Below are 10,753 nucleotides of genomic sequence, written 5' to 3' on the forward strand. Positions count from 1 at the left end.
CCACCCCTGCTGTAGAGCTGAGGAAGCTGGGCCCAGGAGTTCTGCCTAAGATATAGTCAGGAACAGGACCTGCCTGAGGCGTGATCGCCACCCAGCACTGGATTTCTCTCCCTCTGCAGAGACTGAGACTGACTCTACTTGGACTCTGAGGAAGAAAAAATTCATCTCAGCTCCACTCTCAGCTGAGCCCCAACTGGAGGGCTCCAGCTATTCTAGCACTGCAGCAGTGACACCCCCACTTCACTTCCACTGTCCCCCTTGGTTCCCCCAATGCTCATCGACTTTCAGGCAAAAGGATTCTTCCACCCTAGCTAGAGTTGTGACCCTGGTTATCCAAGGTTATACCCATATAACCCCAAAGTTTATACCACTGTCTCCCAGCCCTGCACGACTCCTACACATATATGGATGGATCTGTGCCACTGTGACACCCCCAAAATCTCTCCCTTTGTCCTTTACCCATCATGAGTCATGCTTCCATGAGCCCAAAAGCTCTGACCCCACAGGATGACAGAAGCTCCACAGCCCAACTCTACTTTCTCACGCCCAACCTTCTTCATACTGACTGGCATCCCAGGGCTAGTGGGTGTGCAGGCCTGGCTGACCCTGGTCTTTGGGCCCATGTATCTGCTTTCCCTGCTGGGCAATGGAGCACTGCTGGCAGTGGTGCAGACAGACTCCACCCTGCATCAGCCCATGTTTCTGCTCCTGGCCACCCTGGCAGCCACAGATCTGAGCTTAGCCACATCTATAGCTCCAGGGCTGCTGGCTGTGCTGTGGCTCGGGCCCCGGCCTGTGCCATACGCTGCCTGCCTGGTCCAGATGTTCTTTGTTCACGCACTGACGGCCGTGGAATCTGGTGTACTGTTGGCCATGGCCTGTGACCGTGCTGTGGCAGTAGGGCGTCCATTGCACTACCCCATTCTAGTCACCAAAGCCCGTGTGGGGTATGCAGCCCTGGCACTGGTCCTAAAAGCTGTGGCTATTGTTGTGCCTTTCCCTCTGCTGGTTGCACGATTTGAGCACTTCCAAGCCCAGACCATACACCACGTCTACTGCGCACACATGGCGGTGGTGGAGCTGGTGGTGGGTGACACAGGAGCCAACAACTTGTATGGGCTGGTGCTTTCGTTGGCTGTGTCTGGTATAGATATTCTAGGCATCACGGGCTCCTATGGGCTCATCGCCCACGCTGTGCTGCAGCTGCCTACCCAGGAATCCCGTGCCAAGGCCTTTGGAACATGCAGTTCCCACATCTGTGTCATTCTAGCCTTCTATGTGCCTGGTCTCTTCTCCTACCTCACACACCGCTTTGGTCGTCACACCGTCCCCAAGCCTGTGCACATCCTTCTCTCTAACATCTATTTGCTGCTGCCACCTGCCCTTAACCCTCTCATCTATGGGGCCCGCACGAAGCAGATTAGGGACCGGCTCCTAGAAATCTTCACATTCAAGAAAAGCCAGTTCTAATGGGCAATGAAAACAAGGGAGCCTGAGGGTGGGAGAGAGGGGACACTCAGAGGAGTCTGGGGTCTGGAGGTGTGGTGTCATCTTTGTCCCATGGTCTGCATATGACAGTGACAACCACTCAACAGATATTTGCTGTGAAGTCTCGGTATACCAGTGGCATCTGTAGACTGGTCTAGCCATGCATCCTGCTTGGGAGGAGATAGGAGATGGGCAACCATGTTGCCATGCAGAGGAGATAAGGTGCCAGGGAATAATCCTGGGATCATAATACACATGATTTAACTTAAAACCACCCTCCTCCTTCTCCTGCAACTCTACTCCATCATTTTAACCTAAGTCTGCCCACGTTCCTACACCAAAGCTTCTCTACAGATCCTGGACCCGGGGGCCTGGAAAGAGTGACACAGCCTCTGAAAGCAAGTGCTTGGGCACCTGTCTGGGATTATAGCCCTCCCTCTATTCCTGGAGTCTGACTCAGTTTTCAGTCTATCCTTCAGGGAGGAGTTAAGCAGGCTTATTCCCCACTTTCTGATAATTGGGATAAGGTGCCCTGGATTCCCAAATTTTTCCAAGACCCTGATCCTGAAGACATCCTCAGTTCAGAGAACCTTCTTGGTCTCTATATGTAAACCACTATTCCCCCTACCCTCACTGCTCTGCCGAAGTCTCAGATATTGATGACTAGAACTTCTCTCCCTGGGCCTATAGCTTCAGGGGTCAGGGCTTCAGCTGAAAGAAATTTTGATAGCCCAGAAAAATCACTGTAACCACTTCACCTGTTTGCCAGAGATCATTATCTTCACTTATCAACATGCCCTTTTGTGCATTCTCAAACAAGAATACAGAATTCTCAAATAAAATTCTCATCAGCACCCCCATTTGTCCTGGCCAGCATCATGAGAAGCACACGATGTTGGTGCAATATGATGAAATAGGAATATTTCACACTGCTGTGGCTGCCAGAGAATAGAGATATTAAACAGAAAGTGTTGTGGTGTTGCCTAACATGGGATTCACTTTCTGTTAAAAAAAAAACTCCAAACTGCAAGGACCTTACACAAAAAGATCTTTGAGGCCAGCATTAAGTCTGGGTGCGTGGTCAGTCATGTGTCCAGTTGTGTTCAACTCTGCAACCCCAGGCACTCTAGCCCATCAGGCTCTTCTGTCCATGGGCTTTCCCAGGCAAGAATACTGGAGTGGGTTACCATTTCCTCCCCCAGGGGATCTTCCCTACCCATCTCCTGCACTGCAGGAGGCTTCTTTTACTGCTGAGCCACCAGGGAAGCCAAGCATTAAGTCTAGAATGAGTATATTCTCACATAAAAGGTAGGGAGACAGTTACGCAGTCAGAGAAAGCTGCGGGCTGCACAGCCAGACCTAAGCTCTCCGGGAAAATTAACAGTGGGTACTGGAGTTAATCACGAAGACCTGAACCAGGAGCAATCAGACCACTCAGCACAGGCAGCTGGACCGAGCACCATTGGATGCGACACGGGGGGCTGCAGATCTGAAGAAAAGCAAGGGATGCCATCTCCAGGTCCTCATCAACAAGTAACTACAGAGACAGCCCAAAAGCTTTGTGATTTTCAGAGTGTTGTCACACTGAAGCCAAGTGAACAAGGAGCAAATCCAGTTTTTCTCAGCCCAAGTGCGGACTCAGTCTTTCTCAAGGCTAACCTTTTTCATGAAGTTCTGAGGTAAAAAACCATCCAGGCAATGATTTTGCAGATAACTTTGATAAAATTCTAACCCTAATGGGTCATCGGTCTTTTAAGATGTATACATCTTTCTCTTAGTGAAACCTCCTCAAAAAATCTATATTGACAAAATAATGAGATGTGAACAAACATGTATGCAGTAAGATATTTATTACAACATTATAAAGAAATATAAAGAAATGTGTGACAATCCTGTGTCACACACACACACGCACATGCGCACACACACACACACACACATACACACACACACCTTCCCCCTCTGGTACATGAAAAGGGAAATCATATGCAGCCAATGTTCAAAAGCAATGAATCCTGTTCCCCACCCACCACAGGAAGCCTCTCTTCTAAGGCACCTTCACTCTGTGGTTGTGCACAACTCCCAAGGCAGCTGAGTCCAAAGCCATACATTGTCCACTGTAAGTCAAAAAGTCCACCCCCTTGGACATTTGTATTTTGTTTTGGATTGAGATTGCATACATACCTACCATGTGGTGTGTTTAGAAGGCTTTTCTGGCACGCTTACTCCTCCACAACAACCTGAGAACAATTATAAGCTCATAACCCCTTATCTATAGTTCCAAAATAAAAAAATCTCTGAAGAAACAATAGTTTGTTCATAACTTTGACCCAAAATCTGGCCTGACCCGTCACGATCATATTTATAATATTTATCTCACTTAGTGTGAATATTCATATATTTAGCTACAGAAACATTGATAGATTTGATTACAGTAGGGCACTGCCCTGAATCTCACTGGGGTATTCCTTTACGTATCATAAAGGCACTATATTCCCTTTCTAAAATCTGAATCATCCTGAATTCCAAAACATACCCATCCCAAAAGATTTCAAATAAGGGACTAGGGACCTGTAGGATTATCCCTGTAGCCCAAGAGAAGTGAAGAGACCTGTTAGGACTCTTTGTCACTCTAAAGTCTTTGCTACCAACACCATGCTATACTACCCTAGAAGTTCTTGCAGAAAGCAGCACTGTTCTCTGGTAACAGCCCCCACCTGTTTGTTCCCCTCATGCTCTCCATTCTGGTCACTCCTTAAATACGCTGATGAGTTGTGCCCCTTTCCCAAGGGAGACCACAGAAGGTGCTACAGTGGTGGAAAAACCTATGAACAGGATATGGCCCAAACAGCCCAGTCCTTGGGCTCATCAACTCCACCCAGAACTCAGCTGTCATCTCTTTTCCTTCAACTATTTTCAGTCTCAGATTCTATGTGCCAAAAGGAAAGACAGATTTACTTAGGGTAGGGAAATAAGGGATTAGGGAGTCTGGAGAATCATGGTAATCAGACAGCAAGAGAGAGAAGACAGAGGTGTAGGACTCTGGCCAAGGAGTTGAAATGTATCCAATTTCCCCTCTGAGCCCCCGCTATGAACAAAAATCTGAAAAGAGAGCCTCATCTGATTTCACCAACAGCACATCATCCCTGCACCTGCTTCATCCACCTGCTTCTCAATCTGGATCCCCCCTCAGGAGACAGATGTGTATTACTTCCTGCCTCTGTCTCCCAGCAGCTCTCTGTCTCTGTCCCTCTGCATCTGTCTCCTTGCACTGATGGCCAGCCTTCCCCCAAGCATCTTGTCCTTGTCTGCTCTCTACCTCTGTCCACCTCACTCAGAATTCCTTTCTAAGAGAAAAGAGGTGCCAACTATACTTTACGAGGTGACCTCTCCTCATCAGCCATAACTAAAAATGTGCCAAAGGGGCATCAGAAGGAAGAGACTTGGTTTCACGTAACAAGAAACTTGGGATTTCTGGTTTGGTCTACTGCACCTCTTCTCCCATCCTACCCGTTTCCTTTTCTCCACGCCACATTGTACTTAGACCTGCACACAGCTCTCCCAACACTCTCAGGTGAGCAGAAGGAACATGTTGATCTCTCCCTTCACCAAAAGAGAACTACTGGTTAATGGTTAAAGCTGGAGTCAGGCAGGTGTAGATCTGAATCTCAGATTCTCCAATAACTCACTGTATGCCTTGCACTAAATTTATTTAACCTCTCTGAGCCTATTAATTCACCCATAAAATGGAAATGACGCTATCTACTTCAAGGATTACTAAAAGGATTCACTAAGATAATTCATTTGAAGTGTCTGGAATAGTCTCTAACACAATTTTAACAAAGATTTGAATACTAATTATTCTCCTGGACCATGGCGCATGCTCAGTCAAAACTTTGCTCAAAAACCTGATATCCTAGCTCTGTCTAGGGTAGACAGAAGGTCGGAAGCTAGACTGACCCTCTCCTGTGGCCAGTCACTGCTCCTCTAGGAAACTTTTCCTGGCAACACTCTCTCCCACCACGGTAGGACCCTTCCCAGTGCCCCACACTCATATCTCCTCAGCCAGCTCAGACAGTGGCCAACTTTGTGGGGTAACCCTACATGCTGGGGAGGGATAGGGGAGGATGCACCCCACATGCCAGGGGTCTTCGCAGGCACAGAGGAGTGGAGTGGGAAAGTAGCTACTAGAAAGACTCTCTAGAGCGGTTCTTCTCCAGGGGGAAAAAAACCACTCTTCTTCAGCAAAACACCAGGTTGAGATTTTGGGGCAGAGACACAAGTGAAAACCAAAGATTAGGGCCATAAAGAGCATCCACCAGATATAAAGCAGCCTAGGAAAGGGAACAGAGGATGAAGAAAATTTTTCTTAAGTTTACCTGGGAAATTCTGGCTTCCTGAAAATTCTCTCCAGTTACTAAGGCAACACAACCCCAATTCAATTCTTATCCTCCACTCTGTCACTGCTCAGCTTGGCACCCTCCTACACACATCTGGTTTTTATTGCAATTGTAACCCACTCATTAATAATGGGTTTCAACCTAGGCTGCACATTAGAATTGCCTGGGAGCTTTTAGAATTCCTGATGCCCAGGCATATTCCTGACCAATTAAATCAAAATCCTTGGGCATAGGATCCAGGTACTAGTAATTTCTAAAGCTTTCGGTTAGTTCCAAAGTACAGCCAAGGTTCAGAACCACTGCTTTGTTCTCAGTTTAAGTCCTGATCTGTGCTTCTCCCATGTCTTTCAAGACCCCAGTCCAACCTCACAAAGAAGTCATTTGCAACTGACAACAGAGCATTGCAAATTGCTTTAAGGAGGAAAGACTTGATCCTGTTTCCTTAAAGAATTCGGACCAAGAACTATACACACACACATAAACACATCCTAATGGATACCTGAATCTTCCTCCCCAACTAAAGCAGGAGAATGAATGGGCTGACTAAAAAGTATGCACTCAGGTTGTGGGTACAGTGAGGTTATGAAAGTGATTGCCCTCTCCCCACCCAAGGCCCCAACACCCAGCAGGACCTCTATGACCTCATGCTGCAGTAGGTCAGAGTCTGGCACCTGGGGTCTCACCTCCCTGGGCAGCTTGGGGTTCCTGCAGCAGCCACTGCCCTACCTAACCCCTCCCACACCCCATCATGTTGGTTGGTACCCCCCACCTGCTGACACTGGATGAAGCTGATGCCACCTGGACTCTCATCAAAGATAAGGTAAGAAAAGAGGGCAAAAGAGGAAACAACACAGTGTAACCTACATAGGTCTCAGCAGCTTGTAAGTAGGAAGAGGTTGGAAGGGTGAAGAAAATAATAACTAATATCTACTCAGTGCTGTCTCCTGTGTGAGGTGCTGCACTAAGTGTCCAATTTGATTACAACTGCAAAAATAGTAAGAAAGCTTCCTTGAAAGACAATGGATGAGGAGCTATGAGAGTAGGAAGAAGTGTTATGTTGGGGACAGACTCAGAAGGTCAGGAAGGCTTCCTGGAGTGAGTAACATTCTAGCTCTACAAGTAGAAGTTATTCACAGGGAGGGAAGAGGAATACCTGGCACATAAAGAGCGCATAAGAAACACCTAAATGGGGGGAAGGGGTGCGGGAGTGAGTGAACAGCGTACTAACTAAAGGTAGAATATGTGCAAAAGCCAAGAAAGGGAAAAGAAAAACGTGTACTAGTGAACCGCAAGTAGTCCTCTGGAACAGAGTTCAAAGAAGTAGTATGAAAATGAGGAAGAAGAGGTACAGGGGCTAATAGTGAAAGGCCTTTTACATTTTCTAAAGAACCTGAACTTTACCTTTGACCTCTTCACAGATATTCCCTCCAGTTTAACTTCCACAGAATGAGAAACTTGGGTTTTAAACCAAAATATACAGATTTTCAGAAGCAGGCAGATTTCAGCTCTATCTGAGTTGCCGGTATCCAAAAAACCACACCAAATTTAGATGGCCACTAATTTCTGAGATTAGAGAATTTAGGGATCAATTCTGGTCATGTTATCTGAATTAAAGTGAATCTGAAACACTTGCAGAAGGCAACTCACCAAGTTTAAAACAATCATCTTGAAGTCCCCAGTAAACTCAAAGCAGCCTTAATGGCACGTAACTCCCATTTAAAATGGAGTACTTGCTCACCACAGAGGTCAGCTTCCCAGGCAGAAAGAGAAGAGTCAAGGTCCTCCCAAGAATGAGAGCAACTAGTCTCAGCAATGGGAAAGGATGGTCCTGATCAGTTGGGGTGAAGTAAATGAGCTCTTTAACTATCAGAAAGCTACACCTCCTCTGAGAATCAGAAAAACTCCCTGTCCTATTTAAATGGAAATTTTTCAGGAAAGTCAGGGTAGAGACATACAGGAAAAAATCACGGGTGATAACGTTACAAATTCAAGGAGTAGGACACATTTGAGTGACCTGGTTTCCTCTCTCCAGAACTGCTGAGTTAGTGGGCACTCGTAGGACATCTCACTAAACAGGATGTGGCTCAAGGGCTCCTTATTCAGAATTCAAACCACCAAGGTACCTCCAGGAAGATAATCTTCCACCATCACTTTCATGGGCTGCCCCTGTAAGAGGCTAAATTTGCAGGAGTCTAAGTCCTCAGAACTTCCACCCAGAAGTGCAGTGGAAGCAAGCAGTGGTCTCAGATGGTGACTCTGCCAAGAACATATTCACCCTAGCACAGAGCTGAGCACTTTAGGATAACATTGGGGCCCTCAAGGTAAGAATAAGGGCCTAATAAATTTTCATGGCAAAAACCAAGCACAAAAAGGCCAAGACAAGAAGGCCCAAACCAAGAGGAACTGTGATCCGTAAAAGCGTGTTGGAACTAGTATTACAAACATGAGGCCTCAAAGCCACACAAGAACTATCCTTCAGCTCAGGCAGAAGGTGTATACTAAGGGGTTATAGACATAGTATAATAAGCATGGACTTCCAAACCTATTTGTGTATCCACTCTTGGTTGATAACAACATGCATCTAACCAATCACCTAAGAATAATCGTTGAGGATGCCTTTTCCCTCACCCCTTAAGTGACCAAGTCCTACTAGTTCTATAACGTAAGTATCTTCCCCCAGGGTTTTACTTCAGGGCCTTACCATGTCTTGCCTGGAATTTTACAATGCTCTTTTCTCTGTTTTCTCTATTTTATGCCTTCTTAGACAAAATTAACTTTCTAAAATGCCTGCTTGAATCGTGCCCCTCCTAACCAGAGCTCTTCAAGTGGCTTCCCACTGTCCTCAGGATAAAATTCCCATCAGTTAGCACACACATAAGGCCTTGAATAATTAAGCTCCTGTATCCTTGTCCCTCTCCATACCCTACACTTAATATGAAATTATATGTTCCTGACTATGCCCCTCTTAGTTTGTAAGTTCAAGTTTTTTCACTGGCTGTTCCCTCTGCCTGGACTGACCATTCTCTTAGCTTACTAATTCCCTCAAAGCTTAAGTATCACCACCTAGAAACTATCTTTGATCCTCTTCAATCAAAGACAAAGGCTGTTAAATCATCTGCTCTGCAGTTTGCTCTCTGAGTTGTTTTATAGGACAAAGACAAAGTCTCTTGAATCTAGCAGAGTGTGGCACACAGCAGACATTCAGGCTTTGCTATAGGGAAGAACTGGGAGACAAGCAAGAAGCACCACATTTTGAGCACATTGTGGAGTGTAAAGAACACTGACAGAGGGAGGGTCCATCTAGAGCAGGCTACCAGGTTAACTAACTCCTAACCTGGCCCCCAACTCAGTCCCTGACCTATATACTGACTGCCCGCAGGTTATCGAGGAGCGCTTTGGGCCCAATGTAGTGGCAGTACCTTTTCTGTCTGATGCAGCGTGCTATGACCTACTGGGTGTTTTAGTGAAACAGTCCCGCCCAGCCCACAGCCGCCTGGCTCTGCCAGGTCGGCAGGGCCGGCGGGCACTACAACCAGTGGGGCTGCTACCAAACCTCCTGGAACAGGCAGGTTCTGAGGGTACCTTCGCCCACTGCACTCGAGAATACTCACCAAACAGCCGAGCAGAGATAACCTATGAAGAAACGCGACTGCTGGATGGGCAGCCCTGCCGTATCCGCTTACACATGGGGGGTCTACGCAAGAAGATGGCCTTCCTGCTGCTGCCACCAGGGCAAGTGAGCCTACAGCAGTCTCTTCCCTGGCTCCGAAGCACCCACAGCATCTACATCATCTACCAGGTCTTCTCCTGTTCCTGGCTACAGCTGGGGCTGCTGCCGACAGCCCATGAGCCCCAGCTGCTCCGGTTACAACGGTCACTGCCTATTGCCTTCTCTTGCCTCAAGTTTTCACTGCAACCCAAGGGAGTGCTGGGACCACAGAAGCCCCTGATCAAAGACCCACTGCCCCAAGGGGCCAGCTGGGCCAGACCCAACCTCAGCATCATGCCACCTCCAGCCCCTACATCAGCCTCTGAGGATATCCCTGAAGCTGCTGATGTGCCCCCACCTGTCCCAGCCCCACCTACGCCACCTCCCCAGGAAGGGCCAGAGGGCAGACCAACCAGATTCTCCTACAAGGGCCGAAACCCCTTCCGAAGGGGGCCCCAGATGCTGTCAGGTACTGCTAGAGGAAATGAAGATGAGAGGGCTGGGATACGGTGGAGGGAAAGTGCATGGGGAGTATAGCCCAGGAATGTGTGGGCCACACGTAACTCCACACTGGACCCTGGTCAAGGGGATGGAGTAAGGGAGCCAGGGGAGGGTGAGACGGAAGCATGGTCCTGGTGAGGAGGTGGGTACAGCACAGAAGACCAGAGGGAGGGCTCAGGGAGGCAGAAAGACCAGGGCACGAGTCAAGCTGTGACTATCCCCAACCCTGGCAGAGAACTGGCTCTTCAGCCCCCGCAGCCCCCCACCAGGAGCCCAGGGTGGGGGCCCCGGGGACCCCGACCGGCACTCCATGTCCCTGCCCCTGCTGCAGGGCCTATCCTCGGAGTTCGACAGCGACGAATGAAGCTGAGGCGAAAGATGCGGGGGGCGAGGCCCCCAAGATCTGACATAGGGGTACTGGTCCCCAATAAACATCAACTGCTGCTCCCCCAAACATTCTGGGCCCATGCTGCTTCTTCCTGTGGGGGTCTGGAGGAGGAGTCCCAGCTTTTTTCCCTAGGCTTCCTGCCCCTCACCCTCTAAAGGCCTAAGTACCTTGAAACCTTGGCATCATGTCCTCACCAGAGAGAACACACCCTGACCACTTCCCCATCTATTTACAACTTTCTTGGGGCCCCAGCCCCACAGATAAAGG

General features: G+C 48.2%; 2 protein-coding genes across 2 annotated transcripts; both read left to right on the top strand.

Moving 5' to 3' along the window:
* LOC102180781 (olfactory receptor 52W1) lies at positions 496–1,470 on the top strand. Its single transcript, XM_005689773.2, has one exon. It carries the CDS (start codon positions 508–510, stop codon positions 1,468–1,470), a length of 963 nt encoding a protein of 320 aa, XP_005689830.1. The 5' UTR covers positions 496–507.
* On the top strand, positions 3,326–10,552 carry C15H11orf42 (chromosome 15 C11orf42 homolog). Its single transcript, XM_005689772.3, has 3 exons — positions 3,326–6,708; positions 9,268–10,066; positions 10,332–10,552. Exons 1-3 carry the CDS (start codon positions 6,637–6,639, stop codon positions 10,460–10,462), a joined length of 1,002 nt encoding a protein of 333 aa, XP_005689829.2. The 5' UTR covers positions 3,326–6,636; the 3' UTR covers positions 10,463–10,552.

The sequence above is a fragment of the Capra hircus genome, chromosome 15 (assembly GCF_001704415.2).
Source record: "Capra hircus breed San Clemente chromosome 15, ASM170441v1, whole genome shotgun sequence".
In the NCBI taxonomy this organism is placed as follows: Eukaryota; Metazoa; Chordata; class Mammalia; order Artiodactyla; family Bovidae; genus Capra; species Capra hircus.

Excerpts from the sequence above, each read along its gene's own strand:
- C15H11orf42 (XM_005689772.3), top strand. The coding sequence starts at position 6,637 with ATGTTGGTTGGTACCCCCCACCTGCTGACACTGGATGAAGCTGATGCC. Across the intron at positions 6,709-9,267 it reads GGACTCTCATCAAAGATAAG|GTTATCGAGGAGCGCTTTGG; the intron begins GTAAGAAAAGAG and ends GACTGCCCGCAG. Across the intron at positions 10,067-10,331 it reads GGGGCCCCAGATGCTGTCAG|AGAACTGGCTCTTCAGCCCC; the intron begins GTACTGCTAGAG and ends CAACCCTGGCAG.
- LOC102180781 (XM_005689773.2), top strand. The coding sequence starts at position 508 with ATGACAGAAGCTCCACAGCCCAACTCTACTTTCTCACGCCCAACCTTC.